Source organism: Mesoplodon bidens (assembly GCF_964165515.1).
Source record: "Mesoplodon bidens genome assembly, chromosome: 8".
In the NCBI taxonomy this organism is placed as follows: domain Eukaryota; kingdom Metazoa; phylum Chordata; class Mammalia; order Artiodactyla; family Ziphiidae; genus Mesoplodon; species Mesoplodon bidens.
In genome coordinates, this window is record NC_138165.1 from 99,965,347 (window position 1) to 99,992,052 (window position 26,706).

The 26,706-nt window shown below is 37.7% G+C and overlaps 1 protein-coding gene across 2 annotated transcripts in view; it reads right to left on the reverse strand.

Annotated features, from left to right (window-relative positions):
* Positions 1 to 26,706, reverse strand: part of CUL3 (cullin 3) — a 99,473-nt gene that overhangs the window by 41,521 nt on the left and 31,246 nt on the right. For both annotated transcript variants that reach the window (XM_081242232.1, XM_081242231.1), the window contains one exon: positions 13,983 to 14,096. In XM_081242232.1, coding sequence (XP_081098358.1) covers positions 13,983 to 14,096 — 114 coding nt within the window. The remainder of the gene's footprint in view (positions 1 to 13,982; positions 14,097 to 26,706) is intronic.

Genomic DNA, 26,706 nt, shown 5'->3' on the forward strand with positions numbered 1-26,706 from the left:
TTGGGGCTGTTTCCAGTTTACTGGCCGTTTCCAGTCTACTATGAGTAATGTTGCTATGAACACTTGGGTACAATCTTCTTGTTGGACGTATGCTTTCATTTCTCTTGGATGGATTTCTATGAGTAGAAGTACTATTGAGCTATATGAAAATTGCCAAATTGTTTGTTTTCTAAAGTGGACGTGTCAGTTACAGAATTTTTCGGATTATCTCCGGCTCTACCATTAACTGGTGGTGTGACCCTGAGTAAATCATTTACCCACTCCAGTTCCGGGTAACATAAAGGGCTGGTAAAGACAGTCTCTAAAACTCTGATTTCCTTTGAAGCTAAACTCTCTGATCAAAAATAAGGGCTTCCCTGGTGGCACAGTGGCTGAGAGTCCGCCTGCCGATGCAGGGGACACGGGTTTGTGCCCCGGTCCGGGAAGATCCCACGTGCCGCGGAGCGGATGGGCCCGTGAGCCATGGCTGCTGAGCCTGCGCGTCCAGAGCCTGTGCTCCGCAACGGGAGAGGCCACAACAGTGAGAGGCCCGCGTACCACAAAAAAAAAAAAAAAAAAAAAAAAAAATTAACATACACTAGGGATCAAGACACATTTCAATATTACTCCTTCCCTTTCTGTTATCAGTCTCCCCTGGCCTGGGTTACTCTCTTCTCAATCCTAAACACAGTGATGCTATCACTACCAAAGCAGGTGAGTCTATAACCGTATTGGCCTATAATATCTGCTATCTTAAGCCCTGTGGCAAAAAGACAGAAAGAGAGCCAGGTGCAGCTGATGAGTTCTGCAGACATAATGCATACGGGAGAGAACAATGTTTCAGAGTAAAAGAAGCCAGGTATGATGGGAACACATGGTTGGAGTATCTGAGCAAAGCATAGAAAATTTACATCCATGGAGGATGACTGGAGATAAGGGAAGTACAGATGTTGCAGGATAAAAGCCAAACCCTTGTCTTTTAATGTGAGACTGTCAGGGTGTATAATGATTATAATTAAATGACATAATATTAAGAAAAGCTGTTAACCCTGAAATATGATTATAGATACCAGAGAGCTAATAAATAGAGAAGGGAAAACCTGCAAACATGAGTATAGCTACTTAAATGAGTAATACCAAATAGTCATTTATATTGTTTGGTACATATGATTAATTACCATCAAGTAAAATAAAAGCTATACATACATACATCTGAGTGTTTATGTGTGCGTACATTAAACTAATGCAGGCACACATTCACAATAAACTTGTGATCTGCAGGTGATTATTAAAATATTTGCTGAATGAACATGCTAAATCTTCTGTTTACTGCTTATCAGCACTACCAGAAGGAATTCAGCCTGTGGGTACACAACAGCCTTTCATAATAGATTCTAAGAGGAATCTCTCTTTGTTAAAAAAATAAGTGGTTAATTTTATGTAATACAATATCAATTTAGCTCTAATCATTTAAATCACTGGAGAACTTTTTATTTTATATACCTTTCTATGTGAATATTTAATTTGACCAGAAGGTAGTTTGTATGAGTCCAACATTAGTCATTTAACTATTGAAGAGAACTCAGCAGAGATAGAAAGTTGGTAGTTGCTTCTATTTGCCTTTTGAAAGCCAAAATACAGGCATTTTAAATATAAAATGTTCTGAAAAATCCATTTGAAAGCCTCACGTCTGGATCAAACATTAGCTTTACTAAAGGGATGTGAGTTTCCTAACTACAGAGATAAAATTACATTTAAAATCTCTGTTTAGAAACAATAAATGCTGGAGAGGGTGTGGAGAAAAGGGAACACTCTTGCACTGCTGGTGGGAATGTGAATTGGTACAGCCGCTATGGAGAACAGTATGGAGGTTCCTTAAAAAACTACAAATAGAACTACCATATGACCCAGCAGTCCCACTACTAGGCATATACCCTGAGGAAATCATAATTCAAAGAGAGACATGTACCAAAATGTTCATTGCAGCTCTATTCACAATAGCCCGGAGATAGAAACAACCTAAGTGTCCATCATCCGATGAATGGATAAAGAAGATGTGGCACATATATACAATGGAATATTGCTCAGCCATAAAAAGAAACGAAACTGAGCTATTTGTAATGAGGTGGATAGACCTAGAGTCTGTCATACAGAGTGAAGTTAGTCAGAAAGAGAAAGACAAATACCGTATGCTAACACATATATACGGAATTTAAAAAAAAAATGTCATGAAGAACCTAGGGGCAAAACGGGAATGAAGACGCAGACCTACTTGAGAATGGACTTGAGGATATGGGGAGGGGGAAGGGTGGGCTGTGACAAGGCGAAAGAGAGGCATGGACGTGTATACACTACCAAACGTCAGGTAGATAGATAGTGGGAAGCAGCCGCAGAGCACAGGGAGATCAGCTCGGTGCTTTGTGACCGCCTGGAGGGGTGGGATGGGGAGGGTGGGAGGGAGGGAGATGCATGAGGGAAGGGATGTGGGAACAGATGTATATGTATGACTGATTCACTTTGTTATAAAGCAGAAACTAATTAAAAAAATGAATAAATAAACTTAAAAAAAAATGGAAAAAAAAAAAAAAAAAAAAAATCTCTGTTTATGGTTCCCTCTTGGGAGATGCTATTCCTAGGCAAAGCAAACCTTTTCCCCTTAACTGATGGCTTCACCAAGACACCTAATCCACCAAGATACATAAATATTTAACTAATATATGAGAGATCAAACTCAGCATGCAAAAGTATTCTTAGGTGTGTCAAGACACACTATGAGAAAATATAGATTTTATGAAAGCTAAACCTGTACAAAGTCAAGGAATGACTGTGTAAGTGGGCTAAAAAGCTTCATGACTCAGGGAGTGGTATTTAAATAAAAATAACACAACAAAAATTTGATAATGAACCTCAAAAAATAACTCTTACTACTTTATCCACAAGAAATGGTTCGGGAAATATTTTTAACCAACAGTCACTGTATCACGAAAAAGCAAACTAGGATAAATGTGTACTGGGCATAGGAATCAATGATGCACCCAAGGAAAGGACAAATTATAAGCTCTTTCATCAATATCACTCATATCTAGTGTCTCATTTGAACAATGTTTTCTTGTAAGATTAAATAGGTATTTGGGAAGCAAATTCTAAAACTAACCTTTGGGTTACATTCAACTCTGAACACTCAGTACTACAAATATAAATACAATAGTCCTTTGTCTCAATTATTTTTTGAGGGAGTTTGTTATAAAATTTTTGCTTCAAATACCAGCAGTTCAGTACTTTTAATAACACCACTAATGAACTAAGGGCAGTTATGGATTAGTACTCCTTTATCTACACTTCCCTCCTTGATCCCACTTATGACCAATGGTAGCTATTTATTTAGGCAAAGACCACTTTTTAAATTGAAGTGAATAGCTCTGAAAGTTGGTTTATGAAGCACACTGTCAAGGAGCTTAATTAAACTTAAATAATTCTTCTTTCACTTTCTTGTCCTCAAGGCAAGAAGATCTATAACTGTTTTCGTTTATCTTTTTTTAAAAAAAAGAGAATAGAAAAGCGGCAGGAGCCCGCATGCTGCAACTAAGACCCGGCACAACCAAATAAATAAAATAATTAAATAAATTTTTTAAAAATTAAAAAAAAATTTAAATAAAAAGGGTAAATAAATAAATATAAATAAAAACAGAATTACCATATGATCTACCAATTCTACCATCTAGGTTTATACTCAAAAGAGTCAAAAGAAGGGTCTTAAAGAAATATTCATACACCCATGTTCATAGCAGCATTATTCAAAATAGCCAAAGGATGGAAACAAGCCAAGTGACCACTGACAGATGAATGGATAAGCAAATGTGGTATAGCCATACAACTGAATATTATTCAGCCTGAAAAAGAAGGGCAATTTTAAAAATTGATGCAACATTGGTTTATAACATTACATACATTTCATGTGTACAACATTATATTATGACTTCTGTATACACTACAACGTGCTCACCACCAAATGTTTAGTTTCTGTCATCATACAGCCAACCCCCCCTTTTACCCACCTTGCCCTGCCCCCATCTCCTTTTCCCTCTGGTAACCACGAATCTGTTAAGGAAGGGAATTCAGACTCAGGCTACAACATGGATGAAACTTGAGTTGCAAAAGGACAGATACTCTATGATTCCACTTATATGAGGTAGCTAGAGTGGTTTAATTCATACAGAAAGTACAATGGTGGTGACCAGGGAGTGAGGAATGGGGAGTTATCATTTAGAGGGTATCAAGTTTTAGTTTTGCAAGATGAAAATTCTGGAAATGAATGGAGGTGATGGCTGTGCAACAGTATAAATGTACTTAACACCACTGAACTAACTGTACACTTTAAAATGATTAAGATAATAAATTTTATGTTATGTGCATTTTACAACAATTAAAACAAACGAACAAATACTGTTTAAAAGCATCAAAGAGCACCAAAAGCAACCTGGACTTGCGGGGCCCGGATTCTGGAGAAAAGACAAGTATACTGAGAGGAGCCCTATGTTCACCTTCACTCATTCCCTTGGGTCATTTGCTGTATTTGGAGGACTGGAAAGAGGCCAAGCAGAAAGTCACAGGTGGGCTGGCTATCAAGCAGCTAAGACTTACGAGGCAAAAGTCTGAAGAAGAGAGAAATGTAAAGAAGAGCCAGAAATTCTGCAAGCAATTTTCACTGAGATGTTTACTGACACATCACCTAAGCGTGGATGAGACACCAGAATACCAAATAGAAAGCAGCACTGGGAGACTAAAGAGCTGAACAGAGACTGCTGGCAGACTTGCAGTAGAGAGAGACAAAAGCTGGTATCTCAAGGGACAGTAACTGTGTAGAGTGAACCAGTAAACAACTCAGGCTTTTAACTGAGACCCCAGAAGGGGTTATTTCTTGTGTGTAAAAACATGCCCTGGAAAAAAAGGCAAACTAAAATAGATCAACCTTAACAAAGCCTAAAAGCCAGCTTCAACTAGATCACGGTGATCTTTGATCCTATGAAGGAAAACATCATCATCCAGGGCCTCCACAATTTTTCATACACAATGTTGGAAAAATTACCAGGCCTGTCCCCGTATCAAAACAAAACAAGCACCCCAGGATCAAATGTCTAAAAACTAAGGGGGAAAAGCCCCAGGAAGTCAAAGTATTCTAAGACTCTGATACTATCCAAAAGTGGTTTAAAAAAAAAAAAACTAATATAAGGTAAACTATAAGTCAAGGATCTATGTTGTAATCTCTAAGGTAATCCTTAAAATAATAATAATAAAAGTATATATAAATAACAGGTAGTGGGGGAAGGGGATAGGATAATAAAGCATACTTGATTCACCTAAAAGGAGGAAAGAAAGCTGAAAAAAATCAAAAGAACAGATAAGACAAACAGGAAAAAAACAAAACAGTAGGATGGGAAATATAAACCCAAATACATCAGTAATCACATTAAATGTAAATGAATTATATGCTTCAATTTAAAAACAAAGATTATCAGATAGGTTACAAAGCATGTTATTACATGGTACTTACAAGTGACACACCTTAAATATAAGGACACAAAAAGGTGGAAAGAAAAGGATGAGATGAAGTTTGCCATGCAAACATTAATTGTAAGAAAGCTCATATAGTAACACTAGACAAAGTAGTCTTTAAGCAAGAAGTATTACTAGTGATAAAGAAGGATATTTCAGAAAAATAAAAAAGTCAATTCAATAGTAAGATAAAACCCTAAACTGATATTCACTTTGTAACAAAACCTCAAAATATATAAACTAAAACAATAAACAAACAAATCAAATCTGAAGATTTTAATATTTCTTGGTAGTTGATAGAACAAGCAGACAAAAAGTTTAGTAAAGACATGGAAGATCTGAACTTGATTAGTAAATCTGACTAACTGGTATGTTTACAACACTTTATCCAACAACTGCAGATTGAAAAACTGAAATTAACTGAAATTAAAAACTTCTCTTCAAAGACACCACTAAGAGAAAAGGCAAGCCCAAAATGGAAGACACTACCTCACAATACATGTATTATTTGACAAAGAACATTTGTCCAGAACATGTAAAGAACTCTCACAAATTACTAAAAAAAACAAACCCCAGAAAACCCACATTTAAAAAAAAATGGGCAAAAAAAATTTGTGTAGTTTAACTTATGTTATATATCAACAAAAGTGTTTCTAAAAAAATTGAAGAGGACTTTCAAATTAGTTTAAGGCTAATATACTATCAAGTGGTTAGAATAATTGCTACAGTATCTAATATTTTTGCTGAGTTTCTAAGTGTTCTAATAATGATGGTTTTAAATAACTTCTGATGACAATTAGGTATCTAAAGCCTTAGAAAGTCACTTCTTCAATGAGAATTTTATTATCAAATTCAAAATAGAAAATGAGAAAAGAAACAATACTAAAGAGTTCTAATATGCCTTGATAGCTTACATCTGGATCATTGATAAAATCACTGTTCTTAAATTAGGCTTGGGAAACCAGGATTATCTGCCCAAATGGGATGTCCACATCATAAAACTGCCCAGTGATAGAAGAAACTGGAAAAATGAACACAGTTGTTTAGAATATAGTGTCTGATACATAATACACAGTCACTGTGTACCTGCTGAATGAATGAATTTATCCACATAAGCACAAAGGTGAATGAACGTTGGCTCAACTCTGTGTAAATAAATTAGCATATATATATATATATGATATTACACAAAATTATCATACACACACACACACACACACGTATATATATGGGGACCAGTCCCCTTTACGGACAAAAGTTTCATTTCCTTTCCTACAGCAAGATATGACTGCACCACCACAGGGCCTACCTCTGGCTGAATTAATACTTGCCTCCCTAAACTCAGTCATAGACTGCTACATAATCAGTACACAGAAACAGTTCATAGGGCATAGTAATCAAGGTGTTTATGGCTCTATTAATTTGTTTGAAAGAGGAGCTAAAATGGATGGCAAGGAAGAAATCCTAATTATCAAGCACAATACTCTTAACCTTTACAGTATTTATGATGTTGCCCTAGTTTTATTTTTACATAAAGGGCTAGTACCTGGCTTTTGACCTAACCATAAAAAGATGCCAAGGTATTATACTGTCAGTCACAAATGCAAACACTAGAGCACATATGGGGAACCTGTCTTGCACAGACCTTTCTTGCAAAAGCAGTAAGTAAATATATTGAACAAGTGTGAAGCTTAACAGTCCCAAAGCCACTGGATCCTATTTTCTTTTAAGATGTTATTTTGAAAACAGAGAAGGTACCAAGAAGACTCTTAAGCAACCTACCTATGTTCTTCCAGAATACAGCTATTTTCAAACTTTTCTCAACGTGCAATCTAGAATACAGTAAAGAAGTATTTTTTGGAACTAAAAGTATCAACATCTACGAGAGAAAAAACAGACTCACAAATTCTGTCATCTCCACGTTCGCATCCTGTCTTCTGATCTCCAAGGACATACAAATCCTTGGTAGCTTCAGCAAACAGCTTACATTATTTCTCTCAACTCTACTCCTTGACATCTATTACCTTTGGTAACTGCAACTTTCATAATAATGACCAATCTGACACACTCCTTACAGACGCCTAAATTTTCATCTCCCATCTTATCACGATTCCCTTTACCCACATATTGATATGGACAAACCTTGAGACTCATCATAGAAGACATCAAGTGTCCCTGGTATTACAGACCCTCTTTCCTCCTGCCTCTCCTCGGTTACCCTTCAACTGCTCCGCATTCTAACTGGACCTCCAGGTCTACTGATACCTGACACCTAATACTTCTGTTTCCTGGGACCTTGCGATTCACTTGCCTGCTTATTAAACAGCACAGATCCACGATCAACAATTTTAACAATGCTACTATCTTAGAATTCTTCCCCATACCGAATAAGCCAAATTATATCAGTAGGTTTTCCTTAGTTTTTGAATATTCTTCTCTGAGACTGCTTAAGTACCTCCGAAAAAAGTACAAATGCTGCTGACTGCCTCCGCTATACAAAATTTGTGCCAACTTACCCTAAATTATCCCCTCACAATTACAGATGATCCACTTATTTATTTATAGATAGTTGACCCCAGCACAGGGGATATTCCAAACTTCCCCCATGTGTTAGTTTCCTATCATTGCTGAAGAAATTACCGCAACTTTAGTACCTTACTTATTCTCTAACAGTTCTACAGTTGAGAAGACTGAAAACAGTTTCACTAGGATAAATCAAGATGTCGACAGGGCTGGTTCCTTCTGGAGGCTCTGAGGGGGGAATCCACTTCCTTGTCTTTTTCAGCTTCCAGTAACCACCTGTATTCCCTGGCTATAGCCCCTTTTCCATCTTCAAAGCGTTATCACTCCAATCTCTGCCTCTGTCATCATACTGACTTCTCTTACTCTGACCCTCCTGCAACCCTCTTATAAAGACCCTGCACTTCTACTGGGCCCACCAGGATAACCTAGGAAAACATCATCTCATGATCCTCAACCTAATCACATCTGCAAAGTTCCTTTTGCCATATAAGGTAACAATCCCTAGGTTCCAGAGGTTAGTCATGGGCATATCTGGGGGCCCATTACTCAGTCTACCACACTCCTCAACACCTGACATGCTTCTGTCACCCATAACTGATGGTCCCACCTTCTACTTTATTAAGGAGACCAAGAGCATCAGAAGAGTTCCTCAGCTTCTTTCCTCATCACAAAGTTGCTGCTACATCCCACTTCACCTCTTCACCCACCATCCTTGATGACTTCCCATAGAGCTCAAAGAAGAGGTGACCCTCCTTTCCTGGGTCAACTCTCCACCCCAGGACTTTGAATTTATAGCCTCTAGTCTTTAAGGATAACCTGCAATCGTACTATATCTTTGTTATTTGTGAAAATGACTGGGAATATAGATAAATTCAAGTAAAAACATGAAAATATCTTTGAAAATAACCAGTTTTATGCAGAAAATTCCTCTATTAACCTTCTATTAGCCTACATATCACAATAGGAAATGCTTTCCTGTATCTTTTGACATTAATTCTAATTGCTCAAAAGTAACCTACAGAATACCATCCATAAATTTAACTAGCCCTTGATACTGTATTCATTTTATAGTTTAAGGGGGGGAGGGAAATGAACTGAATATTAATATACCTGTGGATTATTCTGATAATTAAAGCTATTATATAACCTATAACACATTTTCTCCATAAAATAATCAGATCTTTCCCCAATCATTAATCTTTTAAACAATTAAAAAATTGAAAAGGAGGGCTTCCCTGGTGGCACAGTGGTTGAGAGTCTGCCTGCTAATGCAGGGGACACGGGTTCGAGCCCTGGTCTGGGAGGATCCCACATGCCGTGGAGCGGCTGGGCCCGTGGGCCACAGCTACTGAGCCTGCACGTCTGGAGCCTGTGCTCCGCAACAAGAGAGGCCGCGATAGTGAGGGGCCTGCGCACCGCGATGAAGAGTGGCCCCCGCTTGCCACAACTAGAGAAAGCCCTCGCACAGAAACGAAGACCCAATACAGCAAAAATAATTAATTAATTAATTAATTAATAAACTCCTACCCCCAACATCTTCTTAAAAAAAAAAAAAAATTGAAAAGGAAACTTATACTAAGTAGGCTCAAACCAATCTTAAAAGTTTAACATGTTAACTTTTCTTAAAGAAAAGAATGAATTAAAAATAAGAAACAAACAAAGCAGAGATTACAAACTCCAGCACCTTCAGGGGCAAAATACATAATGCAAGTCTCAAATGTCAGAAAGGGGTATAGATCACATGTTCCATCTAGAGACATGTACACTTTTCTTTCTGGAATGCTGAACCTGCCAACAACAAAGTGAGTGGGGACAAATTGTGACCAATGGCTGCCTCCACGTAACCTGTGATTGATTCCATTTCCACTTTCAAGAGTCAGTGTGTCCCATGCTATCTATATACACTGAGGCTCACGCAGGGCATTTTAGATACAGACGCCTCCTTGTTAGAGAAAAAGTCAACTAGCTGAGTAGGAGGGAGGTGGGAAGACAGTGTAGCATCTTCTCTCCTCCCTCTGAGCCTGAGATCTAAAATTCCAACAGTTAGAGTCAGAATTCATAGGAAAGAGAAATCTGTCTAGAAACCTGCACACCTCAGGTGCATGTCTTATCTAGCAGGTAAAGTGATCTGATAAGTCTGAATTGATGGTAAAAATCTTCACAGAAAATAATGCAGATGTCAACAGAAAAATTTTTTTTGATCTTTGGAAAATTAAAAGCATTTATTTATCTTGACTGAAGTACTGGTTACAAAGGAGCACACATGTGTCAAAAATAACTTTATATACTTCAGTTTTGCACATTTCAATGTATATAAATTTTACCTTAATTTTTAAAAGCACTTATTTAACTAAGCCCAGAATACTACACATAAAAAGGAAAAATAAAGAGAATGAAGGATGAAAGAAGTCTACCTTATAGAACATGAAGATACCTTATCAACATTTAAATTTCTTTCTGAATCTATAACTGCATATTTTAATAAGCATTTTGAAAAAAGCATGATATATTAAAAAAGAATGTGTATATTAATTCAAAGATGTATGTGAGTGCCTTGTTTGTGCAGGGAGTTGTGCTAGGTGTTGGAGACACAGTGGTGACACAGACATCCCCGCCCCAATAAAGTTCAGTCTAGTGAGGAAACGAGGCACTAAACAGTTGTTAATAATGATAAATGCTACAAAAGGAGTAGTACCGAGTACAGTGAGAGCAGCTGGTGCCAGTGTGCAGTACACAGCATGAGTCAGGGAAAGCTTACCAGAAATCTAAGCTAAGACTTAAAGGATAAGTAGGAAAAAAAATCACATAAAGGGAGGAAACATTCTGGAAACATATCCAGACAGAAGACGTGTGAAAATTCCGAGATGAGAGAGAAGGACTTCAGCAGGGCAGTAACAGAATCATGTGCTTTAAAGTAATAATTCTAGAGCAATATAAAAAAGAGGATAGAGGGGAGCACAGTGAAGGTTATATGACTAGTTACTAAGAAATGAAGGTGCTTTGGTCTGAGGTAGTAGATATGAAAACAGAGAAATGTCAGGTTCTAGAAATACATGATGTAGGGAGAGAGGGAGGAGAAACTGACAAGAATAATTCCCAGGTTTCTGTCATGATCAGATGGAATGACACCGATTATGAGCTCATTTGGAAATGCCAAGTTTGAAGTACCTCTCAGACAATGAAGGGAGCCACCAACTGGATAAATGAATTTACGAGTCTGAAGCTCAGAAAATGAGGCTGGAGACATAATGTGGGAATCACCTCCACAGAGGCACAACAGAGAGCTAAGGTAAGCAAATAACAGGTACCAGGAGAAGGAAGCCTAGGACTAAGCCCCAAGAATGCCTCTCTTTTAAAGGGCAGAGGAGAAGGAAGAGTGACTGAGAAGAAACAGAAATGCAGGAGGCATACCAAGGGAGTGTTTGGTCACAGAAATTAAGAACCCAACGTGTTAGAAGACGAAAAGGTAGTCAACTGTGCCAATGCTGCTGGAAAAGTCAAGGAGCATGAGGATTAGCAGTGAGCTTTGCTTTCAGAGATGCGTAGACTCGGTGATCCTAGTAAGAGCAGGAATGAATAGAAGAGTTGAGATAGAAGCGTGACTAAAACATATTCAAGATGAATAAAAGATGAGAAAAAAGAGATAGCAAGTGTCAACATTTCCTATGAGACATTTAGCTGTGCATGGCAATGAGAGACCCTGGGAAGCAGTGCAGGGGTCCAACCGAAAATGTAGTAGGATTTTATTCTGAGGATGCCAGTGACCTGAATGTGTCTAATGCTGATGAGTAAGACCAGTAAAAAGGCAGAACCTGAAAATAATTCTGTTTTTTGACAAAGCAGAAAGAAATGAGATTCTTAGCACAGGTGAAGAAATGGCATTTGATAGGTGAGGAAACACTGCCCTCCATTAAAATGGGAGGGAAAAAGAGAAAAACAAAAGGGGAGAAAATATAGGGAAACCTGTAGATTCAGAGGCAAGAGATGAACCCAGCTTCCACGTGATGCTTTCTCCTTCTCTCTGAGAGGCAGAAGGCAAGACTGTAAGAGTAAGGGGACCAGCAGGATAGCTGGAGGTTTGAAGAGAAATAACTCTTTCAAAGTGGTGGAATGAGCTGAATAGAGAAAGAATGAGACTACTGAGCAGTGTGGAGGGCTGACTAGAGGTTTGCGAAAATGGACAAATAGTGGTACTGAGCTACCCTGTGTGAGGTTTCCCAAGTGGGGTTTCTACCAGCAGAAGCCCAGGAAAGGCAAGTTGCTGGGTTTATCTAGGGTTGTGGTACTACCAGCTGGGTTTGATGAAAAGATCATGGGAAATATTAATACTAGTTAATTTTTACTGAGCACATTACTATAGTCCAGGCCATATAGGTGCTTCATATGAAAGGAGCGGCTCCTTTAAGCCTCATGGCTACTCTACCCAATCAGCACAATATTATTTTCATTTTATAAATGAGGAAGCTGAGGAATGATAATTAGTTCCTTGACTATGGTCACGTAACAGCCAGGATTCAAGGTCTGAGATTTCATTTGCCCCCCAAGCCAACAAAAAAAGTGGTACGTGTGTGTGCTGAAATAAAACAGAAATTTTAAAAACAGCATGGTATAAAAAGTATATAAATAATTTTAAAATACTCCTTTTATCAATAAAGTGATGGACCATGAAATCTCAAGTAATTTTCTATCTCAGGGTTTGTGTTGGAATTTAAAGACTCGCCAAATCCAAAACTTAAAAGAGGACAGCAGTAAGTTAACTTATTTCACATTTACATCCCAGACATTATATGTTTTCACATGCTATCACATTTACCTCAAAATGTCAACATAAAATGAATCTATATCCTGAAGAGGAAAATGAAGCTCAGAAAGGCTAAATAATTTGTTAAACGTTTCATCAAAACCCTGAGAAATGAAGTAGCTTCTCCTTGACCCTCTTGCCACTAAGCCCTATAAAACCTGGGGTAATAGGTCTGATTGAATTCACTCAGCAGAACAAAAAACTTTACAGCTGTTTGCTCTCATTGGAAATTCTTTCCAAACACTGCTTTATTCTACCAAGTAAAAGAAACCAGGACACGCTCTCACCATTACAACTAATAATCAAAACTAAAGAAACCGAAAATAAAAATTCGAAAAGCAGAGAGTAAAATCTTAGAAGAAAATCATTATGTCCAATTCTCAAACATAAACAATGAAGTAACAAGTTATTGGGCTTGATGATTTCGCAGACACAATAATTAAGCTTGATGAATCTTAATAATCATACTAAAGTTAAAAAAAACCTGAGAGTTTAATCTCCTTGAAAGCTATTAAACAGCCTACCTCAGGTCCATGTTTTCCAAATTGTTTTGATGAACAAGATATTTTTCTTGAATGATTAAAAAACAGTAATACTAGGTGAAAAAGGCAATACATATCTGAAGAATTTATATATATACTGCAAGGACTTACAGTCCTTGTAAGATTGGGAGAGATTTATTATTAGGAGTGATAGATGGCAGCTATTACAAATATATTTGTATTAATATGACATCCCCTGTAACTGAAGATATAAGGACATTAGGGTTTAAAAACTTGCAGGGGAATGAATATTCAGCTTTCATCTCTCATGCTGTCACTCAATCACCCTTAATCAAGAAGAAATGGCCTTTTCAGTATTTCACATATTGAAGCAAAAGTGCTAGATATTTAGAAAAATATTAAATCTTTCCCTTTCAGTTTTCCATTCTAATCATTAAGTACAGGAGCAACTAAGATTTTACTCATATAAGCTAAGGTTGGCCCTTATGAAGGAAATAGTATTAAAAAAAAAAGAAAAGAAAAAAAGCTTTCCACACTGAGTTGTACTATCCAAATAAATGTGACAGAAAAAGACACTGTGTTTTGAAATGCTTAACTTAAAGGAAAAACAAAGCTCTACTTACCATATACATTAGTATGTCTCTAATCATCACCATAGCTGTCTGATGATCGTTCCAAGCTTGATTTAGCGTTTGAAGAAAGTTGTTATTCAATGAATTTAGTACATCTTCTCGCACCTATTAACAGAAAATTTCATTAGTTTGTTTCTACACAAGCACGCGCGCACTCATACGTATATACATGCACATATCTGTTCAACAAAATAATGAAGTGGAATCTTCGATTTTAGATCAAAGAAACATGTTATAGACCAGTAGAAATACTTTAAGCTATAATACAACCTATATACAGATAACTAACAAATGTGTTTTGTATAGTCCAGACCCATCTCTTGACCTGCAGAATCATAAAGCAACCTCTTGGGCATTTCTCAACCCGCCAATGACTTAACCTCACCGTCAGCATAAAATCCTAAATACTTTGTAAAGGAACCACAAAGGCCCCACAGAACTGGCCCCAGGCTATTGCTCCAATTAAATTTCCTACTACACTTCCCCTCCCCCATCTTTGAAGAATGGTCGAAAACACTAATTTTGGAGTCAAACTACCTGGGCTTGAATCCCAGCTCGCCGACTAGCTGTGCAACCTTGGGTAAAGTATTTAATCTCTGTGCTTCAGTTTCCTCAAATGTGAAATAGTGTCCATTTTATAGGATTGTTTTAAGGATTGAATTACCACTAGTAATACAGGTAGAACAGGGTCTGGCACTCAGTACTAACACTCAGTGAGCATAAACTATTAACTTAATGCACTCCAGCTACCATGGAGCTGCATACAGCAAATGTGCTCTGCCCTCTCCTCTGCGCTGGTTCACATACCTCACTCCCTGCGCCTTCTGCTCAAGTTTCACCTCCACAAAAAGGTCTTCCCTGACACCCTATTTCAATAACGTCTATCTCTATTCCTTTACCCTACACTTTATTTTTCCTCAAGTACTCATCACTAATTACTAGTATATTACATATTTATGTTTATGATTTCTCCTACTAAAATGTAAGCTCCACAGTAGCAGGGAGTCTGTCTTTTCCATGTGTACCTTCCACATCTAGAACAGTGCCTGGCATATAAAAGACCCTTTATTTCATCCCCACCCTCCAATACCGTGATCCACCTCCAACAAGGTAAGCTCTTTCAGGATATCTGCCTTTGCACATAAAGTTCCTTTCAGTCTGAAATGCCTTCCTAATGCAATCCTGATAAGAACTCAGGAATTTCACAGTCCACAAGCATATTGACACCTTCTCCAATATGAGGTTACTGACCACTACTTTTTCCTGCTATGTTATCAGTCCAACTGAAAGATTATTTGACTAGGAAATAGAATCTAGACTCTGGTTCTAGCTTTGTCATGAAAAAGTAGTGTGTTTGTCCTCTAAGTTCCTACAACACTTTGGGACTATACTGCCAACCTATGCAGTTATTCAAATCCAACCAATCCTCCATGGTCTAGCTCAACTCTCAATAACTCCGGCTTAAAGAGACATCTTCTATCTCTAAACATTCTTTACTATAGATAATCTGCAGTAGTGGTTCAACTTTTCCAGGTTGGGGAGAATCTGAAGTCATGGTGTTCTCTGAGAAACAAATTATTTAACATGTGTGTTGAGATATATAGACACCTGTAAACCCAAATTATAAATACATGTAAATAAAATGTCACTGTGTATTAGAACTAGAATAAAGTGGTTCGAAGTGCCAAAGATTAAAAAAAAAATACACGTAACACATTACTCTCAACACTTGGGAGAGTAAGTTGAAGTTGAGAAAACTATGTATTTTCTTATTTATAGAGGAAAAGAAGTCAGTGAGAGATTTTAGTGATGGGACAATAAATCTATTCTACTAAGCATACAGTATGAAAACCACTAGCCTATACCACATAATTTAGAATTTTATTATATAATCTTTTGTTCACAGACTCAGCTCCTTGACTTCAAATATATCACCCAGAGGTTACTCCATAAATATGCTGACTACATCAAAAGTGATAAACACCCATGTCAGTTAGTTGACAGCACTGTGTTAAACAAACACTTTCATGCCAAGTGGTAATATACCAATTATTTCAACTCATTAAGTCTACCACTCATCATATGCAAGTTCCCAAGGTAGCTAACACTAAAAACAAAAACAAAAACACAGCAAGTTGAAAATGTACCTACTTACAAAATTCTTCAACCTTCATATTCTTTCACTGAACCAATCAACTTTGAGTAGGAATTAAATCAAAATCATGACAATACTAGAGAAACTGTACCACATAACAAAAATTAAATTATATATTCCAAACGCCATATCTAGGAATTAATTATTTGTAAGGACTTAAGTGAACTCCTATATACCCCCTTTGTTATAAAATCAAGTTATATGTTAACTGTATTAAAGTCACCCTGATTTTGGAATGCAAGAATATGCTTGGTATATTTGTTGGATAAATGAAAAATTTACCAATTAAATTTTAAAAGTTATAAAATAAGGCATATTTTCTAAAATCAATGATTTATACACTACAACAGAGCAACAAGTATAGGATACCTGCCTTTCAACAAAATTAAAATGCGATCAACTAGCACATGTCATAAATGATAAAATTGCTTTATTTGCATTATACTTCAAAAAATTATGCTGACAAATCAGTAACAGTGAATTTTACTTAGCAGAAAATAAGCCGCTATAAACTGTTAATTTTGCTATATTTATTTTTGAAAGATTACACACACGGACAGGACTAAAAGATGAAAGATAAATACCCTTAGGCACACTTGCTGCAATCATCTCTTAATTATTCAGATCACTTTATGAGCAAAAAACTGTTCCTCTAAAACTGCCCCAGAAAAATATCTTCATACGCTGATACATGAAAAGTGAATGCATATTTGTTCAAACATATACAACAAAATGGTAGGAATGAGGTGAAAATTCAATCTTTATGAAGATCAAAACAGGCTTTTCAAAAGAAGATTAAGTTCACATATAAAGCAAAATACACATAAAGTGAAAAAAAGATTTAACCTTTATTTTACAAATTATTAACATAAAAATACAGAAAACTTGAAATAGGAAGTGGGAACTGTGTGTTGTAACATGATTAATCTTTGCACCAGCAAAGGCAACCCTGATGAGAGGTGGTACCAGAACCAAAGGGACCTGCAGATCAAGTACGACCAGCATCATTACTTTAGAAAATCTACATGAAGATTATCCAGATGAAGAGCTGGAATTTGAAGAGTGAAACGAGGAAGAACCATGGAAGTTGAGAGCAGGATGGACCAGCTGTGACAAAGAGGATAAACGAGTAGCTGAAAACTGATGGCTATGCAAGACATCTAGCCTTGCAAAGGATAAAGCAAGACACGGTAATTTAAAACAGTAGATCACAAACTTGGTAAATAAATAGAATCCCATGGAGACTAATAGATTTCAATCAAGAGAATAAGAAGATAAGACACAGAATGGGAGAAAATATTTACAAAAGACACACAAATCTGAAAAAGGACTGTTATCCAAAATACACAAAGAATTGATAAAACTCGACCATAAGAAAACAAACAACCCAATTTTTAAAAACTGGCAGAAGACCTGGACACCTCACCAAAAAGATATCCAGATGGCAAATAAGCATATAAAAAGATGTCCAACATCTGACCGGTAAGGAACTGCAGATTAAAATAACAATGGGATACCACGACACATCTATTAGAATGGCCAAAACCCAAAACAAGGACATCACCAAATCTGGTGAGGATGCAGAGCAAGAGGCACCCTCAGCCACTGTTGGTAGGAATGCAAAATGCTAAGTCATTTTGGAAGAGAGTTTGGCAGCTTCTTACAAAACCAGACATACTCTTACTATATGATACAGAAAATTATGCTCCCTGGAATAAATACCAAAGGAGTTGACAATTTATGTCCACATAAAACCCCCACACTGATGTTTACAGCAGCTTTATTCATAACTGCCAAAACTTAGAAGCAACCAAGATGTCCTTTAGTAGGTGAACAAATAAACTGTGGTACATCCAGACAATGGAGTATCATTCAGCACTAGAAAGAAATAAGATATCAAGCCATGAAAAGACACACAGGAACCTTAAGTACATATTACAAAGTGAAAGCAGACAATCTGAAAAGGCTGCGTACCATATGATTCCAACCATGACATTCCTGAAAAGGAAAAACTAAAGAAACTAAAAAAGATCAGTGGTTGCTAGGGATTAGGGTGGAACAGAAATGAACAGGCAGAGGGCTCCCTGGTGGTGCAGTGGTTGAGAGTCCGCCTGCCGATGCAGGGGACACGGGTTCGTGCCCCGGTCCGGGAAGATCCCACATGCCGCGGAGCAGCTGGGCCCGTGAGCCATGGCCGCTGAGCCTGTGCTCCACAATGGGAGAGGCCACAACAGTGAGAGGCCCGCGTACCACAAAATAAATAAATAAATAAATAAATAAATGAACAGGCAGAGCACAGATTTTTACGGCAGTGAAAATATTCTGTGTGGTACTATAATGGTATTTCATTACACATTTGTCAAAATGCATAGAATAAACACCACCAAGAATGACCCTCTAATGTAAACTGTGGACTTTGGGTGATAATGATATGTCAGTGTAGGTTCATTATTTTAACAAATGCGCCACTCTGGTATGGGATGCTTATAGTAGGGGAGGCTGTACATGTGTCAGGGGGCATACAGGAAATCGCTGTACCTTCTGCTCAATTTTGCTGTGAATCAAAAACTGCTCTAAAAATAAAGTCTATTAAAAAAAAAATTGGGGGGCCCACCAATTTACTGATCTAAAAAAAAACTGATCAAAAGAAAGAGAATCTGGGTATTTTTCTTTTTAAAGCTACCCCAATTATTCTGATACAATAGCCAGGATTAGGAAACCACTGACTTAAAAGAACCACATTAGCCATTTCTGTTCCTTCCCTTTGCAGAATTTCCTCAATATGAATATGTTTTTATATAGTTATAATAATAATCATACTGATGTGGTTCTGAGTCCTGATATTTTTAAGCCATCCATTAACATTCAACATTAAACTTTACTTTAGGAGAAAAGTTTCTAGATATATCATTTCATTTCCAAAGCACTGTAATAATTCAAAGAAAAAGTGTATAGCAGAATGAAATATAAGAAAGATACAATGTCATCTGAGATTTAAGCAATTTCCAACCTAACACCCACAAAGCATGAACTATAAAAGAAAAAAATGATAAACTGGGCTCCATCAAAATTAAAAGCTTTTGTTCTGCAGGTACTGTTAAAACAATAAAAAGACAAACTACAGACTGGGAGAAAATATTAAATGACTTGTACCCAGAATAAAAACAAACAAACAAACAACAAAAAAACTCTCACAACTCAGTAAAGAAAGCAAACAACAGAATTTTAAAATGGGCAAAAGACTCGAACAGGGCCTCCCTGGTGGCGCAGTGGTTGAGAGTCCGCCTGCCGATGCAGGGGATACGGGTTCGTGCCCCGGTCTGGGAGGATCCCATATGCCGCGGAGCGGCTGGGCCCGTGAGCCATGGCCGCTGGGCCTGCGCATCCGGAGCCTGTGCTCCGCAACGGGAGAGGCCACAAGAGTGAGAGGCCCGCATACCGCAAAAAGAAAAAAAAAAAAAAAAAAGACTCGAACAGACAATTCTACACCTGAAAATATGTTCACCAACATCAGCCATTAAGGAAATGCAAATTAAAACCGTGATGAGACACCACTACACACACCCATTAGAATGGCTAAAATAAAATATACTGACAATACCAAGTGAAGATTCTGAGCAACTAGAACTCTCATACATTGCTGGTGGGAATGCAAAATGGTACAGCCCTACCAGAAAACAGTTTGGCAGTATGTTATGAAGTAAAACATACACTTACACGTGACCCAGCAATCCCACTCCTAGGAATTTATCCTAGAGAAATGAAAACTTATATTCACACAAAAAGCTGTACACAAGTGTTCATAGTAACTCTATTCATAACCAGAAGAAACTGTATACAACCCAAATGTCTTGCAACAAGTAAACAGGTAAATGGATAAGCAAACTGATACATTTATATATCAGAATATCACTCAGCAATAACAAGGAACAAACTATTGATATATACAACAGATTGGCTCAATTGCAAAATAATTATGTGAATGAAAGAAGTTAGTCTCAAAGGCTACAAACTGTATGATTCCACTTATAGGACATCCTTGAGGAAACAAAACTATAGTGACAGAAGAGATCAGTTATTGCCAGGTATTGGGGTGGGAGAAGGATGTCACTATAAAGGGAAAACAAATTTTCTGGGGTGAAGGATGTTCTATATTGACTGTGATAGCAGTTACATAAATCTATAAATGTGCTAAAATTCATAGACCTGTACATGAAAGGCTAATTTTATTGTATATTGACTTTTTAAAATTTGCAGTAATTGTGATTCTCAAATTGGGTCCTGTTTTATATTATAAATGTAAGCTATGATGCCACAATTTTTATTCATAAAAGCAACCTGAGTGCCAAACAATGAAGAATTGTTAATTATTTTGAGTATACCAACCTTACAAAGGCCTCTGTAATAATTCAAATTGACATACTACATCCTCCATTTCTGTGAATAGAGCTTTCCCTGTCCTTTTTATTGCACATTTAGCAAAGATTAAAGTAGATTACTAAATCAAAAAAAAACCACCTTTATTTTTCAATGTTGTATCAGTAATAACACCTGTTCACTGATAAATTAACATCCAAGTTGCAAGAAATACATCCTCAAATCAATCAAATTACTCTGGCAAAGGGAGGGCGAGAAGGATGGGAAAGGGGATGACAGGAGAGGCCAGCAGCCATGAGCATGACTGGGAGCTACCAGGATGACGACAAGGAGGCTGACCTTGGGGCAGCAGCTCTTGGCTGGATGGAGAGTTGAAGGATATTAATAATCTACACAGTATCCCCCCACCCTCTAACATACACACATTTATTTTTAATCGTTAATTAAAATTTTTTCACCTAAATTTAAATGCCTGGGGCAAAGTCCCAGCAAGCCAATCCTAATATCTAGGTAACACAAAGAAATTTATCAGCTAAAACTAATTATAAAGATTTTAATTCTAAAGTTTACTGAAACCAGAACTGAGCCATATAATTAATGATGATACGGACTTCCTTCTTAGAAAGTCTTAAAACTCAGGACAGTACTTAATTCCAACACAGATAAATCTCTGTAAATACAGATATTTGTATTTAGCATTATTTTGCACTTAAATATACACCATGTATTAAAAACATAAAATGGTGCATAATCTAGCACACGTGCTAAAAAAAGAACATTTAAAAGAATCACAGAGATACTACTGATATAATGTTAAGAGGTGCAACCTCTTAGAAATCTGTAGTATTGTAATGTTTACTCAGGAGCTAAAACAATCAAATTACTATTTGCAAATGGACTTGAGGACACGGGAGGGGGAAGGGTAAGCTGGGACAAAGTGAGAGAGTGGCACGGACATATATACACTACCAAATGTAAAATAGATAGCTACTGGGAAGCAGCCACATAGCACAGGGAGATCAGCTCAGTGCTTTGTGACCACCTAGAGGGGTGGGATAGGGAGGGTAGGAGGGAGGGAGATGCAAGAAGGAGGAGATATGGGGATGTATGTATATGTATAGCTGATTCACCTTGTTATAAAGCAGAAACTAACACACCATTGTAAAGCAATTATACTCCAATAAAGACGTTAAAAAAATTAGTATTTGCAGACAGTTACCAAGGGCAGTTACTAATTAGGACTTTTGACTTTGACTTATACAGTCTGCAGCTCCTCTTCCCTGTAATATGGCTGGGGTTGATTAGATCCGATGGCACTCATGCAATGCTCCACTAAGATGTCTCAGTACCACTCCAGGGTGGGCACTGTTTCCCCTGATTAAATATGATTTATATTGGTTTTGTGTGATTTTAAAAGTGGGGTTTTCCACTATTTTAAAAATACAGGCACACCTCGAAGATGCTGTGGGTTTGGTTCCAAACCACTGCAATAACGCGAATATCACAATAAAGCAAGTCACATGAATTTTTCGGCTTCCCAGTGCATATAAAAGTTATGTTTACATTATACAGTAGTCTATTAAGTGTGCAATAGACTAAATAAATGTCTAAATAAATAATGTGCATATCTTAATTTAAAAATACTTTGTTGCTAAGAAATGCTAACCATCACCTGAGCCTTCAGGGAGTCATAATCTTTTGCTGGTGGAAGATCTCGCCTTGGTGTTGACGGCTGCTGACTGATCAGGGTGGTGGTTTTTTTTTTTTTTTTCGGTATGTGGGCCTCGCGCTGTTGTGGCCTCTCCCATTGCGGAGCACAGGCTCCGGACGCGCAGGCTCAACGGCCATGGCTCACGGGCCCAGCCGCTCCACGGCATGTGGGATCTTCCCGGACCGGGGCACGAACCCGTGTCCCCTGCATCGGCAGGCGGACTCTCAACCACTGCGCCACCAGGGAAGCCCAGGGTGGTGGTTTTGATGAAGGCTGGCGGGGGGGGCCGTGGCAATTTCTTCAAATAAGATGACAATGAAGTTGCTGCATCAATCGAGACTCTTCCTTGTTTCAAGAATGATTTCTCTGTAGCATGCAATGCTGTTCACAGCATTTTACCAACAGTAGAACTTCTTTCAAAAGTGGAGTCAGTCCTTTCAAACCCTGCTACTACTTTATCAACTAAGTTTACGTAATAGTCTAAATCCTTTGTTGTCACATTAACAACCTTCACAGCATCTTTACCAGGAGTACATTCCATCTTAAGAAACCACTTTCTTTCCTCATCCATAAGAAACAACTCTTCATCCATTAATATTTTGTTTAGAGATTACAGCAATTCAGTCACATCTTCAGGTTCCACTTCTAATTTTAGTTCTTCTGCTACTTCCACCACATCTGAAGTTACCTCTTCCACTCTTTGAGCCCCTCAAAGTCATCCGTGAGGGCTGGAATCAACTTCTCCCAAAGTCCTGTCAGCATGGATATTTTGACCTCTTTCCACAAATCATGAATGTTCTTAATGACATCTAGAATGGTGAATCCTTTGCAGGAGGTTTTCATTTGACTTTGCCCAGATCCATCAGAGAAATCACTATCCATGGCAGCTATAGCCTTATGAAATGTGTTTCTTAAATAAATAGACTTGAAAGTTGAAATTACTCCTTGGATCCATGGACTGCAGAATGGATGTTGTGTTAGCAGGCATGAAAACAACATTAATCGTCTGTAGATCACCATCAGAGCTCTTGGGTGACCAGGTGCACTGTCAAGGAACAATAATACTTTGAAAGGAATCTTTCTTTTCTGAGCAGTAGGTCTCAACAGTGGGTTTAAAATATTCAGTAAACCACGCTGTAAACAGACATACTGACATCCAAGCTGTGTTGTTCCATTTATAGAGCACAGGCAGAGTAGATTTAGCATAGTTCTTAAGGGGCTTAGGGTTTTCAGAATGGTAAATGAGTGCTGGCTTCAACTTAAAGTCACCAGCTGCATTAAACCCTAACAAGAGTCAGCCAATCCTTTGAAACTTTGAAGATAGGTGCTGACTTCTCCTCTCTAGCTATGGAAGTCCTAGATGACATGTTCTTCAAATAGAAAGCTGTTCTGTCTACACTGAAAATCTTCTGGATTACTTGATAGTCTGTACATCAGCACTTGCTGCTTCACCTTGCACTTGTATGTTACGGAGACAGCTCCCTTCCGTAAACCTCCAAACCCACCTCTGCTGGCCTTCAACTTTTCTTCTGCAGCTTCCTCACCTCTCACAGCCTTCACAGAACTGAAGAGAGTTAGGGCCTAGCTCAGGATTAGGCTTTGGTTTAGAGGAATGCTGTTGTTTGTGGTGTGATCTTCGATCCAGACCACTCAAACATTCTCCGTATCAGCAATAAGGCTATTTCACTTTCCTATCATTCATGTGTTCACTGGAGAAGCACTTTTAATTTCCTTCAAGAACTTTTCCTTTGCATCTACAACTTGGCTGTTTGGTACAAGAGGCCTAGCTTTCAGCCTATTTCAACTTTCAACATGCCTTCATCACTAAAGCTTAATCACTTCTAGCTTTTGATTTAAAGTGAGACATGCCATTCTTCCATTCACTTGAATACTTGAGGCCATTATTAGGGTTATTAATTTGCCTCTTTTTTTTTTTTTTGCGGTACACGTGCCTCTCACTGCTGTGGCCTCTCCCGTTGTGGAGCACAGGCTCCGGACGCGCAGGCTCAGCGGCCATGGCTCACAGGCCCAGCCGCTCCGCAGCATGTGGGATCTTCCCGGACCGGGGCACGAACCCGTGTCCCCTGCATTGGCAGGCGGACTCTCAACAACTGCGACACCAGGGAAGCCCTGCCTAATTTCAATACTGTTACGTCTCAGGGAATAGAGGCCCAAGGAGAGGGAAAGAGACAGGGGAGCAGCTGGTCAGTGGAGCAGTCAGAACACACACAACATTTATTAATTAAGTTCGCCATATTATTTGGGCACAGTTTGTGCCTCCCACCCCAAAACTATAACAGCAACATCAAAGATCACCGATCACAGATCACCAAAACAAATATAATAATAATGAAAAAGTATGAAATACTGCAAAAATTACCAAAATGTGACAGACACATGAAGTGAGCAAATGCTGTTGAAAAAATGGTGCCTGACCTACTTGCTCAACAGGGGGTTGCCACAAACCTTCAATTTGTGGGAAAAAAAAAAAAAAGAAGTTACCTGCTAAGTGCAGTAAAGCTAAACACAACAAGGTGTGGCTGTAATTGAGACAGCCACTGGATACTTGCTAAGTATGGTTCTTGGCTCTAAATTCTAAAACATACTGCTTGTCGCACCTGATGAAACCAGAGTATTTACATAAATATGCAACATTTACCATGATCAAAAATAGCATGTAAGTTCTCACAACATTTGAATTTTTCAGAGCCCTGCATATGTGATCTGGGGACTTGTCACTTTACAAATTTTACCAGTTATATAAACCCTGTTTTTCCTAGAAATGCCATTAAAGAATAATTCCTGAAGATCTCAAAATATTTTTCACTTCATCACACCAAAGTGATGTGACATAAATCTATCAATAAAAGTGGCTTACTGTATAAGTAAATCTCAATGGAAGCCAAGCCATGGAGTGTAGAGGATATGTCTCCTAATCCGACACATCCTTTGAAAAAAGCTCCACAGCTCTTCCCGTTATGCGGAGAATTCTTGATTTAAAAGATTACATGGTGAATAGTGGCAGCACAGGAATACAGATGCTAAAAAGCCCATCTGCCTGATTCAAATCACAGACACACATTTAGCAGATGTGTGACCTTGAGCAACTTACTTAATTTCTCTATGTATCAGTTTTTATAAAAACAGAAATAGCACCTACTTCAAGGAGCTGTTGTGTGGATAAAATTAGTACACACAAAATACTTAGAACAGTGCCTAGCCCACAGTAAATGCTATATAAGCATTTGCTTCTATTATAATATTACTTGTATTACATATTCATAAAATTATTCATACACATATTTGAATCTTGCTACTCAGAGTGTGGTATGCACAGAGCAGAATAATGGTCAATATCATCATCATCATCATCATCATCATCATCATTGGTGAGCTGGACCCACTGAATCATAATCTGCATTTTAACAAGATACTCAGACAATTCATAAGTGCCTTAAATTTTCTGAAACAAGCAACATAAATAAAACACGTATACCTATATATTCACATATTTTATACAGTATTTTCTAAACTCTCAATTTCCACTTGATTCTTGCTTTCCTTCCTCTAAAGAACAGAAATTTCTCCACAACTAGAAGGAATTCTTTTACTTCATACTTTGAGAAGTTCGTAATGGAGCCAACCTCCATTAAGTTTGGTGAATAGATGTTGCTATCTCGTAATACATATAACAACCTTAAGATTTTTGTATTTCAAAGCAAACTCCTACTAAAGGTTAGGAGAGCTCACCTTAACTTTTGTAGATATTTTAAACTTTCTAAGAATTCACTAATGACAAGAGATTCCTGAATGGAATAAAATTCACTGCCCTCTTCATATGTTTTACATTGACAGTACTGTTTTCATTACTTTCGCTAATTTTTAGAATGAAGGTGGCCATCTTGATCAAAGGAGTCATACCAGTATCATTAACAAAACTAAGGATAGCCACTACAGGGAAAACGTTTTTCTTGACTGCTGTCAGAAGATTCTTCTATAAATACGTTTACTAATGTATACATAGTTAGTGACACAGGTTTAAGAATTTCACAAAGTGTCCAAAACGAAGCTCTTAATTCAAAAGGATACATAAACGTCTCTCCCTGAACTGACAGTTCAAATATTTAATGATTACTTCCAAAAAGTGAAGCAGGGTGCTAGGCACCATGGGGAATACAAAATGCGGTCACTTTACCATCTGTATAAAGCAGGGGAGGAAACAGGAGCCTAATATTGGCATTCATATGGCCTCAACACAAAGTGAAATCCAATGAACAGTACTAAAGAAGTTGTGAGGTTCAAAGCAGGGGCCCATGATGGCAATTAGGACAATGGATTTTCATAGTTTCATAAAGAAAATGTGCTACATGTTAAAGAAAATAAAAACATCCAAATTTGGGATTTTAAAAAATACATTCTTAGTTCAAATATTCTTTTGAACTTCTTAAAAAAGTAACACAACTTGGAAAATC